Source organism: Cyprinus carpio, chromosome B14, assembly GCF_018340385.1.
Source record: "Cyprinus carpio isolate SPL01 chromosome B14, ASM1834038v1, whole genome shotgun sequence".
NCBI lineage: Eukaryota > Metazoa > Chordata > Actinopteri > Cypriniformes > Cyprinidae > Cyprinus > Cyprinus carpio.
Genome location: NC_056610.1, coordinates 12982866 through 13009896, shown reverse-complemented (window position 1 = coordinate 13009896; position 27031 = coordinate 12982866). Strand labels below are relative to the sequence as shown.

The 27031-nt window shown below is 38.6% G+C and overlaps 1 protein-coding gene across 1 annotated transcript in view; it reads left to right on the top strand.

Moving 5' to 3' along the window:
- The window catches only part of ctnna1 (catenin (cadherin-associated protein), alpha 1), a 105293-nt gene extending 80966 nt beyond the window's left edge, over positions 1–24327 (top strand). The window contains exons 14-18 of the mRNA XM_042738128.1: positions 2169–2279; positions 4771–4952; positions 8187–8292; positions 22652–22786; positions 23502–24327. Of these exons, the coding sequence (XP_042594062.1) occupies positions 2169–2279; positions 4771–4952; positions 8187–8292; positions 22652–22786; positions 23502–23792 (825 nt within the window). The 3' untranslated portion in view covers positions 23793–24327. The remainder of the gene's footprint in view (positions 1–2168; positions 2280–4770; positions 4953–8186; positions 8293–22651; positions 22787–23501) is intronic.
- The last annotated feature ends 2704 nt before the right edge of the window (positions 24328–27031 follow it).

The window sequence follows — 27031 nt, the reverse complement described above, 5'->3', positions numbered from 1 at the left end:
CGTGAATGCAGCTTAATAGATCTCCCGCTGTCTAAGATGTCATAGTAAAAAACAACAGTAAAGATGAAGAAAAATCACTCACAGTTCTTGAATGGAAAACGTTCAGATAATCTTAAATACTGAAAGCACTCTCTGTTTGTTGTTTGTAATAGGTTTCTATGCTCCTCTGTTATTTGCTACAGGCTTGTGTTTTGAAGTTATATTTGAATACAGTTCTTAACATACAATTGTTTTAATTATTTTATTCAATTTGTAATTATTTTAAAAAGTACTTAATTTCTTATAGAAGTATATTTAAATGTAAGGATTTTAGATTCTCAAGTCGGTAAACTAATTAATTAATAAGGGGGGGAAAGTAGACAAAGAATCGTTCTGGAATCGGATTGTGACTCCCAGAATCTGAATCGGAATCTGAATCGGATCGTGAGGTGACTAAAGATTACCACCCCCAGTTATGAGATGAGCCTGGGCACTTCTAAAGTATCATCCACACCTCAACTGACTTTGTTTGGCTGCATGTTGTTTTGATGTCATCTTCAGCAGGCAGAGTTTTGGGATGCTTGAGGTGTCTATTATTGGAGCAGCTGCATTGTGAGCCAGTCAGAATCTCCTCATAAATGGATTGTACAGACAGTTGGATAAGCACGGCTTGCAGCACTGGCGAAATACATCCATATCTTCACACATCTCATCCTTTCTCCTATCAAGCTGAAATACATTTTCTTGTCAGTGAGGGCTCTTCCCCCCTGCCACCCCTCCCCATTCTCCACCTCTGCAAACAGGTCCCTCTGCTCGCAAGTGCATACTAATAGAGCAGTAGAGCTATAAGAGGCATGTTTGGCATTCAGTGCAGGGATTAGAGAGAAAGAGTTAGTTCAGTTCAGTACAGGAAAAATGTGGTGTACCCGCTGCATTGGTGCACCAGATCATTTTGTTTCTCTTTACAGCAGACCAGTATAAACATTTCACTACTAAAACTTCCACCATTACATTTTTGCTTCAAAATGCATAGGTAGGTTTTTATGCTTAGAGTGCTTGCTAAGGATAGTATCACTATTATAATTATTATAATTTGAGGTTAGACTTTATTAAAATTACTTAGGCCAAGTGTTAAGCTTCAACACCTCACTTTTTGTTGCATTGAAGGAGCTACTCGGACCTATCCAGGGAATCGAATATTATTAGAAATGGACTTAGCAACCACATAGCAATGTTTTTGGGATAGTTCACCCAAAAATGAAAATTCTGTCATTAATTACTCATCCCTCACTTTGTTCGAAACCTGTTAGACCTTCGTTCATCTTTTGAACAAATATTAAGATATTTTTGATTAATTCCGGGAGCTCTTTGACCCTTCCATAGACAGCAAGGATTCTAACACGATCAGTGCTCAGAAACGTAGCAAGGACATCGTTAAAATAATCCATGTGACATCAGTGGTTCAACCGTAATTTTATGAAGCTACAAGATTACTTTTTGTGCACAAAAATAATGACTTTATTCAACAATTCATCTCCTCCATGTCACCCTGTAGTGCAATTTTGGAGAGTATCACCTATGTAAACAACGTATGCTGTTCTGTGTCAGCAGCACCGTATGCAGATACATTGTTTACATTGTGTACGCTTTGATCTGAACGTAAACAACGTATCCATGTATATACGTTGCATACATTATGTATGTGATACCATCTAAAATGGCACTATAGGGTGATGCGGAGGAGACAAATTGAATAAATTTATTTTTGTTTTCTTTGCACACAAAGTATTTCATTTTTGGGTTAACTATTGCAGAGGCAATCATTCACAACTTATCAGTATTGAGTGGCATCACTACTAACATTTAGAAAATGTAACATTTTATTTACAATATGAGAAAGGTTTTAAAGAATTTGAAACCGCTTGCCTAAGCGAACTTTCCAGACAAGAGGAATAGCAAAGTGCACAGCAAAAATGTACTAGCTCATCTAAATGTCAAATGGCATCACTGTTTGCTAACAGTATACCAAGGCAAAGGTATTTCATGCTACTTTTTAACCCAACGATAAAGAACTTTGCTGTGAGTATATCAGGGCCTTAAGCTTTTGCTGCAGTCTCTAAGTGACTTGAGTTGTTGAAAGAGCTTGCTAATACTTTTCTTTATCTTTTCTATATTCTAAATCCCCACAGACCCCAGAGGAACTGGACGACTCTGACTTTGAGACGGAAGACTTTGATTCTCGTAGCAGGACCAGCGTGCAGACAGAAGATGATCAGCTCATCGCCGGACAGAGCGCTCGGGTGAGAGTTGGGGCTTTTGTAGTTCACAGCTTTGGTTTCATGGTCGGCCAGTTTATGGAGCCACTAAGGGATGTCAAAAGGTGTCCAACTCGATCCTGAAATTACAAGACAGTAAGGTTCCTTTGCAGATACTTGTATGGAATCTGTCCAGGGACGTAGTAATTTCTATCTTTTTCAGTGTTTCTATAATAAAACTTTATCACAGTCTATTTAAAGAGTCGTAGACAGCGTTGCGAGGTGCTAAACGCTCTATTCACAGGTCAGATTTGCAGCATCACGGCCAAATCCACCTTTGCTTCACTGTTAAGCTCCAATAGCACAGAAACTCTGAATCAGTGTTTTTAAGATTCTGTACTGATTTCGTGTCAACAGCGCTCCTGATGTTGCCACCAGCGAAACAGACATCAAACCTCGCCCCCTCTCTACCTCCATTCCTCCCCTCTCTCTCACCCACTCCCTTCACATCCTCCTCTGTTGCCTTGGTAATGCTTATAAAAATACATCCCTACATAGCTGGAAGGAACAGTGAATATTTTTTTATTATTATTTGTTATTAGTTTGAATATATTCTGTAGTCCACAGCTATGGCGATGGTAGACACTGCCGATGATTGGCATCCTGTTTCCCTTTTTAAATTCAGCATTGTGAGAGAGAGGTAACGGGAACCAAGTTGTGTTTGGGGATATTGTTAGTAAGAGTGCAAGCTTTTCCTGCGAGCACTTCTTCAGAGGTCCTTGCGTGACAGCACAAATGGAAAGCAATATGCGGGCCAAGTTTTTTTTTTTTTATGAATGCATTTAAAAATTTGGGATTTTCTTTTGTCAATAAGAATTGTTCCTGGTTGTGTAAGGCTGTCATTTATTCATATTTACATATCTGCTGTGCCATTCAAATATTCTTTGTTCCCCAAGCTCGCACAAATATAATTACAGACCTCTCACCATCCTTTTCCATAGTGATGTGAGCATGTTGATGAAAACTAAAAAAAAAATACAGAAAAAATATTCTGCTCTAATCGTCTAGGGGATGGCAGGAGACTTTAAGAGCTCAAGACTTGAACAGAAAGCTCTAGTTAAAGATAAAAGCGCTGCAGAAGACTTACATTTTCTGTTGTGCATTGTTGTTGGTGGGGAAGGTAGTTATTTTTTTTTTTTGGGTTGTTGTAGAAAAGGGGGGTGTGGGTTTTGTTTTTGTGTGAGTGTGTTTTTGTATGTGTGTGTTATATGTGTAGAGTCCTGTTCCACCCCCCCAGAGGCTTTTGATTTAGTCCCCAGCTCCAGTGGGAATCCCAGTCACTCTGTTAATGCACTAATGTGTACCACGTGTGTGCCGGTGCTCCAAATTTAAAGAGAAAATTGAGTTTGAGGCTGAAAATTTAAATTCTTTGTGAGAATTTTCCAGAAATTTCAATTAAAGCAGTCTGTTTTTTTTTTTGTTTTTTTTTTTTTTTTTTTTAGGTAATTGTTGTTCAGCATGTCCTAACCAGGTGTGACATAGCATATATCCAGCGACAAATAATTTTATACACACGTACATTTATATACATAAATTAATACATTTTTATATATTACAATTTTTTCATTCATTTTTTTGTATACACTACTGTGTTTGGGGCAGTTTTATTTTTTAAATATTTTAAATATATTTCTATTATGCTCACCAAGGCTGCATTTATTTAATAAAATACAGTAAAAACAGTAATATTGTAAAACATTACATAATGAACATAAAACATAACTTTTCTTTTTGAATATTTTTAACAAGTAATTTATTCCTATGATGGCACAGCTGAATTTTCAGCAGCTATTATTGCAGTCACTCAGAAATCATTGTAATATTCTGATTTGGTGCTCAAGGAACATTTATTAATGTTGAAAACGGTTGTGCTGCCCCCAACCTTTTGAAAAGAATATATATATCAGAAAATTGAGTTTTGCCGTTTGGGATTAATGAGTGGGATGCCTCAAATTGACTAAAAAATGCCTTTGTGCCTGTCAAGCTATTGCATCACAGCTAGTTGGCATGCGTGTTATTTAACGAAAAAGATGAAGCTCGTTTTCTGTTCATCTTTGATGTGATGAATGCAGTGGCACATATTCAACTGGCCGCTCATTCGAGTTTTGTAGGGCTATTGAGGCTGCAGAAGGCATTGCTCAGCATAGTTCTGAAAGGTTGTGAACCTTTTACAGAATTAGAGGAATGTTTCATAGCCCATACGCCACCAGCCAAAGCTGTAAAATCTCTCCTGCATGCTCGGGCCAGGCCGGTCATGCAAGAAATGAGAGGGAGAAAGAGAGAGCGAGAGAAGGACAAAGGAAGATGTAAGAGAGAAGCAAAGAAAGAAGCAGGAAGGGGGATTGAACATCAATTTTCTTTTTTAATTGCATATACTTTGTCATCTCTTTACCTCATTAACAGTCATAGATCAGCGTATCGTGAGCAGATTTATGAACGGTGTGTTATATATGAGTTTTTTTTGTGGAATTGGCAGGCCATCATGGCTCAGCTACCCCAGGAGCAGAAGGCGAAGATTGCCGAGCAGGTGGCCAGTTTCCAGGAGGAGAAGAGCAAGCTGGACGCCGAGGTTTCCAAGTGGGATGACAGCGGAAATGACATCATCGTTTTGGCCAAGCAAATGTGCATGATCATGATGGAGATGACAGACTTCACCAGGTGAGCTCAAACTGCCTGCTTCCCTGCTCGAATGCCTGTCAAAGACCACACATACACACACATCTCTTTTAGACTTAACTCAATAGACCTTTCTGGCCATGCACTGCTGCTCCGGTTTCACTGCGTCCCGGCTCAGTGCTTCAGCTTTATATTGGTTTGTATGGCAGTTTGCATTGGCAATGAAATGTGCACAAGCCTTTTTAGAGGGAAATCTTTTCGAATATTGAAAGAGAGACTGGTGAAATCTGTTATTTTTTTTATGCCTAATTTCCCCTGTCATTTACCTAAATCGGCCATCAATTAGTAAGGTCTAATATTAACTGAGACAAGCACTCAGTTCCATCTCATGGAGCCTTTTTTCCCTTCTCAGCGGAACCAAATGAGCTGTGGATTTTTTTTCGAAGGCTTTTTACCTGCCTCATTTGCTTGCCTCATTGTCTTTCCATCATACGTGATCCCAAAAGAAATGGTTCCAAAGGGAACAAAATCTTTTGACCTCTTAAAAAAAAAAGACTTGATTTATAAACAAGAAAGGGCAGGAGCTGCTGGTGCAAGAAAAGGTCACCTGAATTCCTCCCCTGTATGCTGACAGAATCAGGGAAAAGGCCATTTTAGGTGTGACAGAGCACGCTCATGGGCCGCACACCTGAGAGTGACTGCCATCTGCTCTCCCAGAGGACACTGTGTCTGTCTGTGTGTGTGAGAGTAAGAGAGACAGAGATGGAAAATGTCTTGGACCATCGCTTTTCCCTGCCTATGCTAACCAAGACCCCTTTTTAAAGTGGATCATGCGGAGGACACTGTTTGCCAATATTGCGCACACAGTAATGACTCTAGGTTGGCTGTCACTCAGCCTTATCTCAAGAATAGGGGAAAAGCAGCTTTGTTTGCTGCTTCCTCCTGTTCAGGAACAAGTCTCCATTCCTCCCCAGTGCAGTGAACACTTGAATACTGATGTCAAATTTTTGTCCACCACAATTCATTTCTTAAATATATAAAAAAAACTCTGTATTATGTGTACACTTCTTACTATATAAATTTACACTTAGGTGTACAGTAATATTAATATTACTATATTAATATATATAACAAATAAACATGGGGAATGCAAATTATACACACATACACCTAAATGGGGACATTACATAGACTTACATTGTTTTTTATGTAAGCTAATCCTATCCCTACCCCTTACAGAAAACTTTCTACGTTTTTACAATTTGAGAAAAAAAAAAAAAAAACTTTATTTTTATATCAGTTTTAGGATGTCCCCAAAGGGAGGTTTTTGAAGATTTTGTCAGGTTTTGCTCACTTTTGGGTAAGGGTTTTTTTGGAGAATTTGTTTGGTTTTGTTCACTTTGCACTTGTTCACAAAATATGTTTATGTAGCTGAAACACACACACACAAACACACACGAACACACGTGCTATGGGGTATATGAAATGGATAATAGCTAGATAAAGGCATTTATTGATAGCTAGATAAATGCATTTACACTCACTCACACACACACAAACACACTCTCTCACACACACACACACACACACACGTGTATGGGAAGAAAAAATGGATAATAGCTAGATAAACACATTTATTGCTGGTTCACAAATGTTTTTTGTGCCATGACAGAGATTTACATAATCAAAAGCTATAATTTCTTATTAATAACATATATTCATTATGTTCATTAAAATGTTTATCAACTATTTTCATTAGTGCCCTAAACATAATGTATCTGTCAGCTGTTTTGTTTTAGGCAGGAGAATGGTATTGTTTTCATTGACGGTGACACTCATACCTCTTGTTGAAGGCCCCCAGAAATCTGTCATTGTCTCGAGTAAAAAAGCAACAAGGCTGCAGTACATCTGTCAGTGTGGTTGCACAGGTTTGGTGGCATTTGCATGAAAAATGGCAATCAGTGCTGATGTGTCACCTGCAGAAATGTGCAGCTGAGTGAAGGTCTCGGCAAGTTAATTCAGTCCACGCCCAAATTATTGCCCCTCGACCTTGGATGGGTACACAGTCCCATGAAGGTTAATGCTATAAAGAGGAAATTGATTTCGGGAGCCTTTATCCAGCCTCAATATCTGCAGAGAAGCGGCTTGCCACCAATTCTGCTTATGTCCCTTTCTGCTCATGAATAAAGCATGTGTCGCCTGGATTCGTGTCACATATTTTGGAGCCACCTGTCTGTGCATGCTGTGGTCCAGTGCTTGAGCAGTTATATGACACACACACACACAATTGCACTACCCCCATCTGGAACCAGTATCAGTGGCTAATTCATGGGTACTCAATCAGATTTGCATATCTGAGTGTGGGATTTTCAAGTGAGATGAAGTCACCCTTGCTCGGCAGTCACCTTGTAGTGACCACACTCACCTAGGGCAGAATGTGGGTGGGCCTCCTTTGTGTTTCAAAATGTTAGATGTGTTGGTCACTCTTTGGGGGTGCGTATTCTTTTTGAGATGGTGTCTCTAGTGAATTCCTGCGACTGCTTTGATAGATGCAGTGCTGCCAGGAGTACCCTGTCTGAACAGCACAGAAAGAGAGAGAGAGTAATAGGGAGGGGTGAGTGTAGAGGAAGAGCAAAAACACAAAATTCCATCTGTTGTGGGTTGGATTGTTCAGTTTAGCCTGAAGAGAGCAGCTTTGAATCCAGGTTGCGCCACTTGCCAACTGTGCCCCACAGTCCCTTGTGGGCACACAGAACTGGCAAATGGCTGGCCTGATTGTAACCGGGGAGCTGTGGGGGGGGTGAGCTGGGATGGATGAGGCCAGAACTATTAAATGAACTGAAGTGGCAGTGACCCCAGGAAGCTGACCAGACATCACAGAAGTGGATGGGAGCTGTTGCTAGCGCACACCATCTGTCTGTCTATGCATATCTCGTTCATTCGTACCCCCCTCGAAGTCTTCAAGCTACTAGTGAATGGAAACGTGTTGGAGAGGGATGTTCCTCCTTAATGAGATTAATCAATTGGAAGCGAATTAATCTCGTCTTGCCCAAAAAGCCCTGTTCACGCTGCGCTGTTCCTGTGAGTGTGAGGCTGTGAAAGAAGAGCCTATTTTTTTTCATCAACCTTGTCAATTTGAGCAGCCCTTCTTATCTGTTAAACGTGTTGACGTTTTGACATGCATCATCCGTGCTCACACATACTCACTAGCACGTCACATAAGACTGTACACAGAACAGTAACTGTGAATGAACCTGCTGTGTTTTTTTCCCCCAGGGGTAAAGGACCACTCAAAAATGCCTCTGATGTGATTAGTGCTGCAAAGAAGATTGCCGAAGCCGGATCAAGAATGGACAAGCTGGGCCGCGCTATTGCGGATCAAGTAAGTTGAACTCAAGTGTTTTTGCAGGAAAAAAAGATCTCTTCTCTTGGTGAATTATCCATGCTCTTGTTTTTCATTTAAGAATCTTAATCCTTATGAAGCACTCCAGTGAAACGCAATGGTGCATAATTTATCTCCCAGCCAACTCCTATCCCTGACTTTTTCTCAGCACCTTTCGATAATTGTGACAGAGACCATGATGCAAAAGACGGCACTGTGGGTCTGTAAATCCAATCCCTGTAGTCCGACACTTATTTTCATGGAAAGCTTTTCTTATTCTTGAATCTGAGTGACAATGACAGGTTCACAGGCTTCTTGAAAATATGGGAACATTTCCATTAAACATCAAACTGGCATATGTGATGTAAGGGTTCTTTTAGATACATTTTTTCTTCTCAATATTGTTGTTGAAAGTGATATTGTGAGCTCGGGAAGGGGGTTTTACATGGCAGAATCATCACCCATCACTCATCCCTCCACGAAGGCCTCTCCTCTCAGTTTGTCATTTAATTAAAAGAATACATCACGCTGTGCTAACATCAACATGCAGCATGCAAACTACCAGTTTGATGTGTCAATAGCACTCGTAGTGTGTGTTTTTAAGAACTACATGTCATTTTTACACTTTGAACTGCATTAAGCTGAAGGGTTAGCGAAGAGAACTTGTGAAGCTCAGGGTCACGCTAGATGTTGATTTCTTGAGTTCATGCATTTGCAAGCACGTTTTGCCCATGCAGCGCAGTTCAGCACTCAGGGAGGGAATGTAAAGATACATAGCGTTATCCTATTTGCCGCATGGTTATGGCTGTTAATTAGCCATGCCTGTGAACATATGCAGTGTGCTTTCAAAAAGATTCCTTTAACATAAACTTGCATAATAAGCAGCCTTCATGCAAACCGAAGTTCTGCACTTTTGATATTTTATTTAGATTGCACTTTGATCCGACGTGAAGCAGCTCCACTTTTCAAGACTGTAGTAATGCTACCTATGCCGACCCAACTGAGAGGAATACTAAATGTCCAGTTCAGAGACGGTGAAAGCTTTCATAGACTGCCACTTCCTGCAAAGTCTTTGATGTTGCTTATTCAGTGCTGTGAATACAATGATATCCCCTGCAGAAAACAGATGGGTACTGTGCAGGTGCTTGTGTGTGTGTCTGTGGATGCATTTGCTTATCTGCACAAACTGGCACATAAATGAAAATGCATTATGTTTTTGTAAACGGTGTCCATTATACTGAACCTGCCAATTTGTGAAGTAATGGGATTGATTTGCATGTAGGACGCATTTAAAATGAACTTCACGACACGTGCCAAAGACGGGCGTGATGAGATTTCACTGGTCATAATTTACCATTTTTTGTATTATTCTAATTCTTGTTTTTGTTTTTTAACAGTTTATTTAAATGTATCATTTACTAACAATATTGTAACTAGTAATAAAAAATAAAAGTATTACTACTATTACTGCTACTAATATTTTAACAGTTTTTATTATATACTGTTACATTTTAATATTTGAATATAAATTTTTTTATTTATGTAGATTCTCATTCATATTTGTGAAACAAGCAAGACTTCATCTCTTTGCTGGGTGAGTGTAGGGATTGCTGTATGCATTAGCAAGTGCATTGGTTGTGGGAGGAGATGCATCTGTTCTAGTGCGACCCCTGTTTTTATACAGGTGTGAGCAACTCCTGACATCCAGCTCAGCTCAGTCCTGATTGGTCCCCCCTCCTCTTGTCCTGCCTACAAATAGAGGAATTGAGGGCAGTAGGTGAAGAAAAAGGGAAAGGAATGAGGGATGGAAAGCCCCAAGTGAGACCTGAATCCATTAAGTGTGATTCGTCTTTAATTAGCAGCATAATTACCGGGTGGCAGCTTTCTTTTTCTCTTTTATGTATGTTTATGCCAAACTATATTAAGACTGCTCCTCACACCTTCTTGTGCAGACGAGGCTGCTAGAGGCTAACTGCCGAAAAATGAACAAAGGGAAGCAGTTTCTTATACAGAAGGATGAATCATCAGATTCAGAAGAGCCTGCGGAGGGATGGAAAGCAAATAATCATGGCACTCCTCCCCCTACTGTCTGTCCTCCTTGCTCTCTTTGTCATTTCAAAGCCCTGCCACAGAATACACAGCGGTGGGCTATAGCATCACTTCTGACTGCTCGTCAAGTTATCATGTCATGTATTTTTTTGTTACATCTGAGATTGCTAACAAACACCAAAACAGAGCCGCCATGTGTTGATAGGCCAAAAATATCAGTGAAAGTTGAATATGCCAAAAACAGCATTCTTTAGAAATCTTGTACAGGTAAACAAGATGATGCATGGGGGGGGGGGGGGGGTGCAATGTTGAAAGCATGGGTTGTATTGCGTAACTCTTCACAAATGCATCTTAGCAGCAAGCTCGGCTACTTAAACCTAACTAATCAAAATGAGGATGTGACAAAACATACTCCTCTGCATCTGGAGGCCAACCAAGGATGCAAACAAGACAGCGGTACCCAAGCGGATAGTGGGTGTTCGTTGATGAGTACAGAGGGGCCTTTTCAAAATCAGCGGGTAGTGCATCTTGTCTGAGAATCAGGCATTCTGAATCCATCTCACTACATCTAGCTGTTGTATGTAGATTAGTGTTGGGCGATATGGTCATTTTTCAAATCGTTATATCGTCAGCCCGTGAGATCGACGATACACGATATTATCGTGCATGGGTGGAGCAAGAGAGGAACTCTCTGCACTTGTCATAGCATAACTATTTGAGCCTATGGAATCACCAATAATCAAAAAAATATACTTCCAAACATACTGATAAACTAACGTTAAATATAAAAATACTATATTTAAAACAGCTAGTTCATATATAGTCGGACACAACTGTCATACCGCGCGTCCTGTGACAAATTTGTCGCATTTGCGCACCGAAGTTATCAGTCTAAATGTTCTGCAAAATCAGTCAACGGTGAAAATCAATAGTAGATTTAATTTATAGACCAACAGTTTATCACTAAATATTGGACATAAACGAACACTTTAAATATAATGTATTTAAAACAGGTAAGTTCATATATTTGGAGTAAAGTTCAATTGAATGGATGCATCAGTTATACAGCGCTTCGGACCGTGCGCCCCATGACGAGCCCGAAGCAACCCCAACAGAAATGAATGAGATGCATTCTAACATAACTGTGGTATTAAACTCCGTTAGTGAGGGCTTGTTAAAAATATTGTATAGACCGTTCAGATTACTTGTAAGTGTGATTAAATACCTTATATCTGCAGATGATGTAGGCTATGTCTGTTTGTGGATGGAGACTTCTTCACCGGCTACAGGCTCTAATCCTCATTTGGACGCGTGTGTGAAATGCGGTGCTGGAGTGAATTAGCGAGGCAATTTGATAGCCGAATTATAATAGGCCGCCAAATAAAAATAATTATAATTTAATACATAAATACGAGAATGACCCTAATATCATCTTGACTATCGACAAAGACATCTGCTATCGTCAATATCTCTATCGTCGATACAAGGTTTAATAATCAGTTAAATGGCTGTAACAGAGCTTGATTAAATTTTAAAGAAATGAGTGTAGATCATAGATGAGGAGAATGCAGGATTTAGGTCATTGCCACACAAAGGTCTGCACTGCAGTTTATTAAGAATTTACGAGCAGATTCTGCAGGGGCAACTTGGGAAGATTTCTTCTGAGCACAGGGCTGAGCAAATAATGCAGTGTAATTGAGATTTATAATGCAAATGTGTAAGCCACCACACTGCCCATAAATATTGTGCCTTACATGCTTGCACATGAAGGCATGAAACTGGCACACACAGACACGTTCATGGAATACTTGGTGTGTATATTTTAGCGAGGCAGACCTGTGGGCAGCAGCACGTGCTTTATGCCAGTGATGTATACCAACATACATGGTTTTCCAATTTACATTCAATCAGGGAAGATTTATGGTGATCCATAGGCACCACCACAGGTTGCACCTCCCAGTTCTGGCCTCTGGCTGCTTAACGTTGACAGGCCTGTAAATTTCCTTCTCTACAGTAGAAGAGCAAAAAAATAAAAAATCAAGATGCGATCCCAAGGGTTGGGTATCGATTGGGTTTTTTACAATACCGGTGCCAAATTGATACTTTTAAAACGGTACCAGTGCCTGAATCGATACTTACAAAAAAAAAAAAAGAGCCACAAAATTCCGATTGAAGAGCGCGCTGAAAGACGGGGAGGAGACGAAGTCTGCCACCGTTTTCATATGAAATTTAAATGGGACTGACTCTGAGGCGAACACATTTATGTACAGTTTATGGAGCTATAGCCCCGCTAAAAATGGCCTAGTTACACCCATGATTCTTGCATCTATTTTGGAGAACCAGGACAAATATTTCAATCGATCGCTCAGGCATTTAAGTGGCACTGAAATGAGGCACCGAAATCTGCGTTCTGATTCGGTTCTAGTACATACCAGTTACATGGGTACCGTTTGTAGTGTAAATGGTGTAAATTGCCTTGCAGACATATTCATTTAGAGGTACTAAGACTTTCAGCCAGTTTCCTCATTTTACTCCATTACAAATGTTTTTCTTAGTTTTTTTTTTTTCTTTTTCTTTTTTTTTTTTTAGGAAATGTTCCTAACCTGAATTGTGCTGTTTTTAAGTATTCAGCATCTGTGTTCTAGCAGCTCTAAATATATACAGTTGGAAAAGCAATTGAATTAATGACACGATTGCTTTCAACATGTGAATCATTAAGGTAGCTACAACATTTCCTTAAATTCCCAAAGGTGGAGATTATTTAGATACTGTAGATAGTGAATTAAGGCTTCCCACAGTCATGGCAATACCTAAAAAAAAAAAAAAGTTTATTTTTTATTTTTTATTTTAGACTTTTTCTGTGAAATATTTGTCTGCTCTTGTGTAGAGTAAAACTTGATTTTAAGCCATAGTTTTTGGTTTGTGAATGAATTGCTCAGTCAGTTCTCTTCAGCGATTTAGTAAGAATGGTTCACAAATCAGTTTGTGATTCTTTAGCAAATTGGTCTATCTAAAATCTTTCAAAAATCTTTATTATGTGATCTCAGAGGTCTTGGAGAGCTCATTGGTTAAAGCAATCCTGAGAAACTGAAGGATTGCTGTGGAAAAACTTAGGTGTGTGAATCGGCACTGGTTTCACAATTCAATTCGATTACGATTATCATGTCAATGATTCAGCTCAATTCGATATCACGATGCATCATGATTATATCAAATTTATTTTGTGCATTTTTATTAAATTATATAAGCAGGCTACTTTTTAAAGTAATTGTTCATTGATAATATTATTAATATTATATACAAAATTAATATGTAATTGATTAATTATTGTTAAGAATTAAAAGTAAATATAGCTTTTAAAACATACAAGCAGATCTAAAGTAATAAAGGGGGGGAAATACAATTACAAGGGATTAAAAAAAAGCACTTTCATTATCTGAGAGTGCTTAAACTATCCGAAAGTTTACAGATAGGCTGATCATAGTTAGTAATGGGTTTTTCTGTTTTTGCCATTTGATTATTGCTGATGAGATCATGGACAGTGGCAGCTTTAATAGACTGCATTCACACTAATGCACAGATCTATTTTGACATAACAGATGTTTTGTCCTGTTCTGAAAACATAACTGATTGTTTACATCAATTTCTTATCATAAAAGTAGATTCAAGTGCATTTAATCGCAGCCGCAAGCTTCAGGACAAGCACAAAGCACACGTGAAAGTCTGTCAGTACGTGAGTTTTGTGCATCTAATACATAGGCATTCCAAACAGCATAAATGAAAGCACATCTAAAATAAATGACTAAAATAACAGCGAATGGAAGCACAGTCAAGCAATACGCATGTGTCTCACAGCGCATATCCTGTGCAATGAAGCCCGCCACGAAGCTCAGATTTAAAAATAGAGAGTGCATTTTTAATACTCGCATGAAAAGCGTGTCAGAAGGCTATAATCGATTATGGTCTATTACTGCATTGATGCAGAATTGTCCACATCCGCATCGCAAAATTGGAGTTGGTATAGACCCCTTAATCGCCTTAGTCGCTTTGGTGTCTGTGCTCTAGCTGGAGCCAAAACATAAGGAAGAACTCATAGCAGGCGCGCTAAAAGTTTGAGATTTTTACTTTACTTTAAAAATGCCGTCTTGTTGTGTTTTTGGATGCCAGAATAGAAGGAACAGCAATTTTGGTTCAAAACTAAAGTTTCACCGGATCCCGGCCGACATTCCTTCACAGAAATCAAGAAGAAAATTGTGGTTGGATGCAATACAGCGTACAGACTAGACAGAGACGATCATAAATAATGCTCGTGTTTGCGGTGCACACTTCATATTAGGTAAAATAATCTATGCATATGTACTGGTGTGTTGGTTTTATCTAGTAAAAATCAGCAAGTTTATGTTTTATAGGTGAAAAGTCGCCAACCTTCAGCGCACTAGCTAGCTTAAATGTTAAACAAACATACAGCGATAGATGTGTGTGCCATCCTTTGAATGGTCTCTTAAAATAATCCACATTGCTAATCATAGTTAGCCCAGCGATAGGTTAATATAGACAATAAGCCTTGACAAAATTCCCCAAACCACCCGAAAGTAATTCATATGTTGTCTAGGAAATATCCAAAACCTGGTTAAAATGTTTCCAATGAGAACAAGATACAAGAACTACACCAGGCTTAGCTAAAAATAAATAAATAAATAAATTAGGCTACTGTAATGTTATCCACTCGTCATTATATTTTGGTCAGATAACCAGTTTGGTCAGTGAACTGAGTGATCAACTGAATTAATTGATAAATGTATGCTAACTTCCACTTTTTTTTATTATTATTTTTTTTTTGTCACGGTCCCGCAGAGTCAGTGACTGTACATATTCGGCAGTTCCGAACCTTCTTCTGCATCCGTGTTTAATAAATCCCTCCTAAAACGTGCTACATTGCGTCCGCGCCTCTTTTTGCCTCCAGCTAAGCCCCGCCCACCCGGAGACGTTGCAATGTTTCCAAACTTTTAAGGGGTCTATAGGAGAGAGAAAATAAATCCATAAGTTTAAAAGAGTTCAAAACTCTATTCGAGTATCCCAGTGAGAACTGTTGGTTCAGTTGTGTGAAAGTTGATGCAACATCAAACCACCCAGACATACAGGAAAAGTTGTCCATCACACTCTGCTGTGAAAACAAGAACTCTTTCAGTCTGCTTAAAAGACTTGGAAGAAAGTTCCTCTTTCAAGCAGGACAGTGACCCAGAGACCAAATAAATAGTTGCATGGCTCAAGAACTAAAAAGCTCTACAGTGCCTTGGATGTTGTTTTGATCTCAGTCCAGTTCCATGGCACAATTTAACAATTGTAGTGAGTAGGCGTTATCCAGCTGACCTGAACAACCTGAAGCAGATCTGTCTGTCAGTTCTGAATCTTTTTTTCTTTTTTTTATTATTTTTATCAAAATAGCTTTCGCAGTTTAATGAGCTTAATTTTAGACATTATCACCATGTTTGGAATGTATCCATAATGTCTTCTAGTTACTTTTAGTCAAATGACCTTCAGTAAAAATATAACCGTGCTAAATTTCAGTGTAGTATTTGTAATTTGGTGAAATGTGAAAATCGTTTAATGGTCTCAGTCATAAACTGAAATAGGTGCTTGTAAATATGCTTTGGAGCAGACAGTCCTATTAATAACTGTTAGGGAAGTGGTTGTTGTCTATTTGGCAGGCATATTGGAGGCTTTTGCTGTCATGCTGTGGCTATTCAATTGCCTTGGTGATCAGTGATGCGATATAAGGCACATGATTCATGTTATTTTATCAGAAAACTTAAATTTGAGTTGTTGATCTGAGAATGTTTTTGTCCCATTACATCATGAGTGAGTTTATAAGTCTTCTCTCTGATACTAGATCAGGATTTTATTAGACTAAGATAGAATTTGCACTTGCAAATATGATTCTTTTCTCTTTTTTTTTTTTTCTTCTTTTTTTTTACTTTGGGTAATTGGTTGGATAGGAGCAAGATCATCAGTCTGTTTCAAATGCCACTTGATTGATTATCATGGTCCATGATGGCTTTATATTTAGCTGCTTAAAAAAAAAAAAAAAAAAAAAAAAAAAAACGCCAACAAGTGCACCTTAACGCAATATAAAACACATTAGCCACATGAAGGGACGTTCCTCTTTCCAAGTGCATTAGAGTTCTCTCTATTAAAGAAACTACAGATGAATCTTTTATCTTGGTAAAAAATGACTTTGATATTAACAGGTGCTTTTAAAATGAACCTTCGATTGCCTTGGGTGCTTTGCCGTTTCCAGGTTGTACATTGAATACTGATGACTGAGTAGGCTGAATTCCCTGTGCTTCTACTTTCCCTCTGTAGAAAGACGATTTACATAAATGTTTGTGTTTTTGAATCTGTGAAGGATATCGGTTTTATTGCTGTTGCATCCACCACTTCCCCCAGATCAGTATTTCAGCATGGAGCTTGCACAGCCAGTAAAAACTATCTAGAATGAGTTCACAGCTGAGAGATGCTGGGAGATCAAGTTTGCGGTCCAGAAACTTTTCTTCGAAGGGTCACAGTCAGTACGTCAAATCTCCACCTGCGCTGTTCTCAAACTGTCTCCAGCAGATGTTTATAGAAGATGAAGTTTGCTTACTGCAGACGGTTTTCTTTTTATGTAGATTCAGTTCTTCCTTCAGATGGACTAGAGGAGTTTTGTGGCAGATGTGTGTTTTTCTGTGCCTGTTTTTACGCTTCTGGAGATTTACTTATATTTTTCTTATATTTTTTGCAGCCCACTTGGCACCTTTTTTCCTTTTGAGATATTTTTTAACCTCTGGAGATTGTTAGATTTCTTGCAGCTTGGAACCTTTTTTCTTGTGCGCTATTTTCCCCACTTGAATTATTTTTTTTTAACCTCCAGAGACTGACTTTTTTATATTTGGTGAAGGTTTTGTTTATAGTCAAGATAGCTCTCTTTAATTTGGAAGTGAAAATTAAGCCGTTTAGGAGTGCTTGAGTTAAATGTGATTAGCGTGTCCCTCTTTAAATTTCAGATGCTGGCTTAATGTCTATCAGTAACAATTGGTAACTCTTTCTGTGGTTTGGGACACCACATATGAACACCAGGTAATCATATCTATGGAAATTCTCATGCAGAAGACCTATTGGGTGGGCATAACGATTTCATCACTGCTCTAATCACCTCCATATGTCATCTGCTCTGTTTGTTAGAGAGAAAACACACACCTCATTCCATCCCCTCTTGAGAGGAGTGCAGCGAGCAGTGTATCAATATCTCCTCAGGCTTTAGTGGGCATAACCCACAAAAGAATGCATTACCCAAGAAGCTCCATTTATAATCAGGGCTGCTCTATATTAAAATGCTGCTATGTCAGTGAATACGGGAAACTGGCATTTCTCCTCCCTGATGTGTTGAGAAAGGTCAGAACCCTGCTCATGCTGTTCTACTACTGCCGCCCATTTAGAATGGAATTCAGCAGGCCGGATGACATTTTCTGTGATGTGGCCTGACCTTCCTACTCACTTTTATAGCAGGATATTTTTAACGTTGAGGTGTGAAATCTGTTCTTCTGCACATCAGTCCCAATAGTTGCTGCAACCTTGTTTTTATTGATTTGAATGGTTTTCTCAGGGTATGGGGGGGCGTTTGGGTATAGGGCCGGGTTTTATAATTGAACTCAGCCTCCATGCCAGAGGACAACATGGTATTTACACAGTAATGTACACATTTGCAGAGAGAATGAGAAAACAGTGTTGTTGTTTTTTTTTTTTTGCTTTTTTTCAGCATTGCCACTTTCATGTGGAAGTTGCTCACTACAGCAGTTACAGATTATACTTAAAGACATAGTTCAAACAGAAATAGCCCACTTGTTGCTTTAAACCTGTTTAAATCTGTGAAATGTTAACCTCTATTTAGATCCCATTTCCAAAGATTCTATGAGATAAATAGTCAAAGGCAAATATGTTTTTTTAAGGTAGCTGTGGTGTTGTTTTAAGTCTTAGCATCTTTCCCAGCTTCATAAATTTTGTAGTATGCATTTGAGTTTATCTAGGTCAGTTCAGTAGCTTTAGTTCACCTCTTTCTGATGCATGTGATAGAAACATAATGGCAACACCTTTTCTATCACCTCGTGTAACTAAGGTGCTAAAAAGTGCCTCTTTTTAACACTTCACTTGATAAAACTCGATGTCATATTAGAAAAGCAGTGCACTTTAAAGACAGCTCATTACTTTTCAACATCACATGCATTATTAGCTGGCATATGAGCAAAAGATTTCTTTTCTTTTTTTTAATAATTCCTGTAAAAAGGAAACTAAACGTCCTCTGAGAACTAATACAATAAAAAAAATAATTGCCAAGAAACTGCTGCACAGAATCCAAAGTCCGTGACCAGGCAAGGTAATATCCCATAAGTGCTTGCATGTACATAACTTGAGGGGTTGAAGTGGGGCTGAAGTTGAATGTAAGGTTATGCTACAGTATGTACTCTAGGGTTATATGCGTTTCCTAAGGAGAACACTCTTCTTAGAAGTTGCTTATTTTTAATGGAGTGATGGGTAAATGCAGAATAAGCTCTTGGTCCGGCCTGATAAGGGACTTACTGGACACTGCACTTCTCCAAAAAAAAAAAGAAAAAAAAAAAAGCTGTTTTAGCGCATCCCTTCACCGCAAAGTGCCCCCCAAATCAACAGCATCGGCAGAACCACATGTGATCTGCATGCATCCCTTGCAGGTGGAGGAGGAAAATGTTTGAGGATAGCATGGAGGACTTTTGTTTGACATGCGCATCATGTATTCACATGCGTCTGGGTCAAGGCAGGCAGGCAGGCTGCATTTCCTGTTCAACTTGGATGAATTCAGCAGCTGAGCATGCACAAGTGATGCTTTCAAAGGGCCGATTCGAGCTGTCTCAAATAGGAGTCGAGACTCTAATTAGTATTCTTAGCAGGTTTCATTTTAGCAGGGCTCTGTTCTGATTCACCACCGCTGTCCTCTCTCTCTCTCTCTCTCTCTCTCTCTCGCTCTCTCTCTCTCTCTCTCTCTCTCTCTCTCTCTCTCTCTCTCTCTCTCTCTCACTCACTCACTCACTCACACACACACACACACACACACACCCTTTCCCCTTCTTCCACCTCGTTCTGCTGTTTGTCTGACTTCCTCTGCAGTAAGCTCTCTAGCTCTAGGGAAGAAAAGCAGCTCTGTGATTGATAAAAATTTGGGGCTTTCTTAATGACTGCTGGAATAATGGGTGGAATAGTAAAGCAGATGAGAGGCAGACTCTCCTGTGCCCCTGCTGGCTCTTTATGATGAGCTGGAGAAAGAGAGAGAGGGAGAAGTTCTGCCCAGACATGCCCAGACATCCTGACTTCTCGCTGGGGAGTGATGATGTGCCCAGCTGGATAATCTTTACTACAAATCCCAGAATGCTTTGAGCCAGCTGGAATGGAAATAGCGAATGCCAAAGCAGTCAGAGCTACACCGCTGAATATTCCAGCAGCGCTGCTGGGGCTCACAGCATAGCCAGACTTGTTGCTGGATCAACACGCCAGATTTAGGGGTGAGAAGCCCTTAAGGGCAAGAAAATTCTTGCTTTGTGTTGCTGTGAATGTAATCCTCTCCTCCAACCCTTGGCACAAATGCTTTTACAGTGTCCTGCAGTCATAGAGTCAGCTAATACTGTAGGGAAAGCAGAGCAGACTTTTCCTTGGGCCAAGAAAATGACTGTTTATAGCATATTATAGCAGGAAGTGTGCACCTAAAAATGAAAATTCCCATAAGTTTTTTTTTTTCTTTTTTCCCCCCTTTTTTAATTGTTAGTGTATGTAAATATTTGTATTTTAATTTCATTTCTTGTTAATATACATTTATTTATATACACAATTGTACACACAATTTGGAAACAAGTAGTTTTACATTCCATGTTGTGGCTGTAGTAGCATGTAAATCTTTCACTTTAACAAGCAGAACTTAAGGAAAAATACTGTGATCAAATGGCAGCTAATTCTCAGGCTGTCTTGAAAGACGAGCAGCCTGTTGCCCTCTTCATCACTCTCTTCCTGTTTCTCACCAGTTCTTTCTTGGTATCCCACTCTCTTTTCACCCACTTGTCTCCCATCTTCCTTTGTCTCCCTGTCGCTCTGTCTTGTTTCTAACAGCCTGTGCCTGTCTATCTGCCCTTCTCTCTCAGTGGGGTGTATAAACAGAATAATGATTATTAAAGTATGGTGAAGATGGCCTGACTCAACTCTGTGTTCTGCTGTATCTCTAGTTGAATCTCCCACAGGCACATCTCTGCAAGTTTGGCTTTATATTTGGCCTCAAACATTAAAATGGATGGATACCGAGAGCTCATTTAGCAAATAAAATCAGCAAGGTCACTCTTGTTTAATCTTCCTCTGTGTTTTTAATTGAGGTATTTCGAAGAATTTTTAGGTATTGTAATCTGTATTTATTGCATAGACATGGAAGACCATCTCGTTTTAATTTCTCTTTCATACTTGCATCATTTTGTCATGAGAACTTCACATTTTCTAGGTTTTCTTGCCCCATTTTTATACATTATGGCTAACTAAGCACTATTTTAACTTGGCTGAATACTGAGGTCTTAAATTACGTGCACCGGAATTTTACATAAAATCGTAATTGGTGCATTTTGAGTGGCAGAATTATGCACTCTTTCCAGCCATAAGCAGCTCAAGTATGCATCTGCATTCTAGCTGTTGTTTAAAATAATAGAAATTTGACATTTTCCCAATTGCTTTATGGCATTTGGGGCAGAGTTATTGAGATGAAGGCATTGTTGGGAAGCTGGCTTGGTGTAATTATGTGCAGGCACCCCCAAGTCCTGCTTGTTCAGAGCATTTCAATGCAGAGATGTTGGGCCAGACTCTTTGAACATTATAACTGTGAAGAAACTATTGTTACCTTGGAGACTGATGAAACATTGTGAGGTATTGATATTGGATGGTCAAACTATGAGGAAAATAAGTACTGTGCTTTTTACTGCACCAACGACTGGTAAATGGAGCTAGTGATGTATTCAGTCGGTTGGCAGCACTGCAGTGCAGGTTTTTGTTTTACACATATAGAAATGATCAGGACCGTTGGCTAGTCAACTAATTGATTAGTGAGCATGACTAATTTCTTGTTTTATTCCGTGTTGCAGGCGAGGTGCTTTGAAGGGAAAGATGCAAATTCAACATCTTTAGCGTGCTGACAGTGTGTGTTGTGCTTTTGCATGCTAAGAAGATTTGCAGTAACTGTCATCAAACTAAATCCCAAGAAGTTGCCTTCAGATTTACCCACTGCAACTGCATCCATCAAATGAGCACTTCAATAAGTTTGAAGAACATTTTTAGTTTTTGTGCCATGAAATAAAGCCACTTAATTATATACAGTAGGGTGCCATTAACAACTCTGTCTTGATGTTCCGGCTCTTTACTACTTAGCATCAAATTTTCACCCTGAATACATATCTGTGCAAATAGCTAAATTAGTAAATGTTGCAGTTGAGAATTGGTAATAAACTAGCTGCTGATGCGAGATCAACTATTGGGTGAGAAATGTGCAAATTGTGACTCTTGAACTGTATTTGTTTATACTTCAAAAATATTCCTTAAGAGCAAGCACATAGAGGGCTGTTTTCTTCTGATGGATGCGCAAGGATTTTGTTTTTCTTCTAGTAAAATAAGGACAGTTTGGCTGAGTCCTCGGTGGGCCTGATCACCTGCCATGATGGGGAACCGAGTGAATTTGACTAGCACATGCAGTTGGACAGGTGACTGTGGAGCATTAGGGTATCTGCAGGCAACAGTCAAAGATCCTCAAAACAACCAGCATGTTGAACGTGCTTTTCACTTTAGATATCAGTCGAAGTATTTCTGTACAGACGCTTGTCTGACTCACCATCCGTCTCGACGTGTTTTCTTGTCAGGTTTATTAAATGGTGCTTCTGTATCATTAGGCCCACACAGAGTCTACGCCTCAAAGCACCACGAATGAATTTGAAAGCCCATCTTTCACAAGCTTCTACACGTTCCTGCCCCTCGCATGTCCGTTTTTGAAATAGTCTGGCTAATTTAGCAACTCTTATAGTAGCACTTTCTGCTCCATTTAACACATTTTAACATGCTTAAATTTTACACAGTTTTTTCACCATAATCAGTGTGGAAAAATTATTGTTTGACAGAAAGTAACTGCTGTTTTTCTCTCTCTCTCTCTCTCTCTCTCTCTCTCTTTCTCTCTCTCTCTCTCTCTCTCTCTCTCTCTCTCTCTCTTTCTCTCTCTTTCTCTCTGTAGTGTCCAGATTCAGCGTGCAAGCAGGATCTGTTGGCCTATCTGCAGCGTATAGCCCTGTACTGTCACCAGCTCAATATCTGCAGTAAAGTCAAAGCAGAGGTGCAGAATCTGGGCGGAGAGCTCGTGGTGTCTGGGGTAAGTCCTCATTTACTGAGAGGGAGAAAAGGACAGACAGACTTGTGCCTCTGTGGTGAAAAACCTAATTATCTGAAGCAAAAAAGAATTACTGTTATTTTCTCCCATCCGTACCTCTATGACAAGAACAACTCATGCTGCTAAGCTAATTTATTTTCCTGTTTTTGTTTTACAGCTCAATAGTATTTCCAGCTTGCCTATTCCCAGCCTTTGTTTTAAACTAAGTTGCTATTTGTTTAATTTTAGTTTGTTAATCTTAATTACTTTGTTGCATCTATATGGGTTTGTATTAAGACTGTCTTTAATCAGAATAGCTGGATGTAAATTAAAGGACATACATTTGGGGTTAAATAAAGGGTTTCTGCAGTCTTTGAAAACCCGAAAAATGTAAAGTTGTGGAAATAAAATCTTTCAAAATTCTGTAATATAAATTATAAAGATGAAAATATTTAAGTGCTTGTGTAGAGTAGAACGTGCCTGCGACTAGAAAATTGAAGACATTTGCAGGTTATTAATTATAATAATTTAAATCTATTTGTTCAGAAGATATTGTCTGGTATACAAGCTGAAATCTGTCTGTCATCTCCATCAAATTCTATAAAAGAGACCTCCATATCCAATAATCATAAATGGCTAAAAGTGTCATGGAAATGCTAATTCACTGTAGAACGTGTGGGAACTACTCTAAAGGTCTCAATGTCTTCTTAACTTGCAGGTGGATAGCGCTATGTCTCTGATTCAGGCGGCCAAGAATCTGATGAATTCTGTGGTGTCCACCGTGAAGGCCTCTTACGTGGCCTCCACCAAGTACCAGAAGTCTCAAGGAATGCAAAACCTCAACATGCCCGCCATCTCCTGGAAGATGAAAGCTCCCGAGAAAAAGCCACTGGTCAAACGCGAGAAGCAAGATGACGGTCAGACCAACAAAGTGAAGCGGTCCTCTCAGAAGAAGCACATTAACCCTGTGCAGGCCCTGAGCGAGTTCAAAGCAATGGATAGTATTTAAACAGCCTTTACCGCATTTCAGTAGATTATAGATTGAGCCTTAAAATCAGTCACATTTAAACGCATTCCTGTGACTGTCACCAATATGCCTTTTTTTCAATAAGCAGTGGCTGAGTGGAAAGGTCTTTATAGCAAAAGTGATATTTTTACACATGAATGCATTAATCTGCTCAATCTTTACACTAGATTTCTTCCTGAGGACAGGTAGGGGCATACATTAAATTTTGGGCATTCCCTCACAGTTTATATGTACGTTTCCCCCTTTTCTACATGACTGTTGTGTATTTTTAAAAACATTTAAGTGTATTTTACAAGAAGACTTTTATATATTTCACACTAAGGGCTTTGATATTGCCCACTACTGTCTGATTTTTGTTTTTCCTTCCATTTTTCATGCCTATGCAAACTCACTGTAACACTTGCAATACTTGTTTTGGTATGAAACTATAAAAGAAAAACAGGTTTTGATTTAGTGTCAGTCTCAAGACCAAAGTCTTTGTATTTTGCTGTGCCTAATAAACTTTTTGATAACTCTTGTTTTATCCTTTGATTAACTGTAAAATAGACTTTAAGTTTGGTGAATATTAATGCTTTATATCTTTGAGTAATAATGCTTCATGGAAAATAGTGAATTGATGTGAAACTCTAGAAACAAGCCAAACTAGTTGCTTGTCGCAGTCACTAGAGTTGCCTAAAAAGAACGATCTCAATAATGCCCTCAGTAATCTCAAGGAGCAGCAGGGCAAAGCTAAATGCGAATGAGAGGCTGAGAGCGAGCAAGTTCAATCTTCAGCCCTGTATTTAAATTCAGAAGACTGGCCTTAGGCCTCTCTTCTCCTATTCCTTCCCGTCCTCCCACCCCTCCATGACTCAGACACTGATTAAATGAATCAACACACCTCTTATTTGGAGGAGTGGAGAACTCTTGGGCTAAATGGGTGTGTATGGACTGAGCCACTGATCACCACCAATGATAAATGGGATCAAGTGCCCCAAAGGAGCTTCCAAATCACAGCGATCAATATTCCTCGTAAGGCCTTGTTAGTTAATGAGTTTATCATATATCTTTAGGTAGGAAAACATCTCTCAGTGCTGCTGCGTTCATGCTAATTAGGTTTTGCTTGAGAAAGTGCAGGATGATGCTTGATTCATTGCGAGAAGTGAATGACTTCAAATGGAGTTGCTCAAAGATTTGAATGGTCAACAGGGAAAAAGCTTTTCACATTAGTCAGAGCAGTGGGTGGTAAAGTGTTGCTTTTTGAGCAGCATTCTAGCCATGTATATACATTTCTATTACGCATGCATGTGTGATGACTTCTTTGAAGTAGCCTTACGCCACTTCTAGCTTGATCCCGGCGGAAGAGCATTTACTTGTTTCTGCATTTATAAACAACAGTGTTGAGTCGCCGGAGGTTGTGACAGATGGCTTGAGGGATGTTTTTGATTCAGTTTGTGTGTTTATTGCAACCTAATTGCATGTCAGAGGTTCCTGTGGATTTAGTACTGGTTTGGGATTTTTCTTTCTTTTTTTTCTGTCTTTCATTTCTGAAAATGACTTTAGTGAATAGTAGTTTGCTACAGGAGTGTGTTTTTTTTATGTTATGTAAAGCTTTGGGAGTTCACTGCTGATTGCTGTTTTACATGTTTGCATTCTTGGTTAAAATAAAAAAAATAAAATGAAAACAACTACATCCATTGTCATTTGTTACCAAATAGGAATTCGTTGTGGAGGTGTTTAAAAAAAAAAAAGCGAGGTCAGTTTGACATCAAGAGGGAATACATTGGATGTCCAAAAGCACAAAAGAACCCTCCTCTCTCAAAGTCATATTGGTCAACGCATGATTGTCAAAATGCGTGACTGCACGTAAAAATATGCAACTTAGTTACATGCAAACTTATTTCCTTTTCTACACACCATGTTTTATGAGCTTTAAGATATTGACCCTATGAAGCCTGTCGCGAAAAAGTTTCAAAAATTCAATTTTTTTTTAAATATGCAACAGTTCATTGAACCCCTTTATTTATTTATAATGAATAAATAGGAATGACCTGCCCAACTCAATCCGAGCAGCTGAGTCCTTAGCCATCTTCAAGAATCGGCTTAAAACACCTCTTCCATCTTTATTTGACCCTCTAACTTTTTCACTCTCTATTCTAATTCTATTTAAAAAAAAAAAAAAAAATTCTGATCTTTTTGTATTCTATCTATTTTCTTTTCATTTATTATACAATTATAAAAAAGACCTCTAACTCTAGCTTGCTCTATTCTTTTTCTATTCTATCTGTTTTCTTTTTATTTATTATATTATTTAAAAGCCCTTGCTACGTATACTGTGTTTTCACTAACTGAGACTTTGCTTATCCATTTGCTCTTTTGTTGTTTTTGATTGCTTCCATTGTCCTCATTTGTAAGTGGATTTTTATGAAATTTACTGATATTTTATTTAATGTATTTTTTTTATGTTTTTGTTTAAGCGTCTGCTAAATGACTAAATGTAATAAGCTTTAAGAGATTTATTAATATTATATATAATTTTTATTTTTAGGTTTATGGCCTTAAGGTTGACCTTTTAAAGATTATACGAAAAAAATGTTCTTGCTGAAAAAAAAAAAAAAAAAAAAAAAAAAAAACATCAATCAGACAAAAGAAAGTATGTAATGCAGCAAGTTTTTCCATTTCAGCAAAGTTTTTAGGTTGATGATTTATATGCCTTAGAAAGTAGACCACAAAATATGATACAGGCTTTATAGGGTTAATGCACAACATTTAGACTTTACAGTAAGGTTCAAGTTGTTAAATGCATTATGTATCATGAACTAACAAAAACAACACAGCATTTATGAATCTATCTAGTCTAATATACTCTAACATTGCAAGTTAATTAACTGTTCACGCATGGATCATAAATTAATTATGAGCAACAGCATTTATATATATATTTTTTTACCTAGATTAATGCTGAAACAAATCTTGTTTATTGTTAGTGATACCTTACGCATACATTAATTCACTAAAGTGTTGCTGAAACACTTTCTATAAAGCTGCTTTGAAATGATTTGCATGTTGAATCCACTGCTTCTAAAAATGAACATTTAGATTAATATATTTATTAAAACTATAATCTGTGGATTTGCAGCATTCTGACATTGCACCGATCTAGTGTGTAGATGTCTTCAGGCAAACTGATTCCCTTCTGCGAAATGCCCAAATGAGCTTACTGCGATAATGTGGTGAAACGG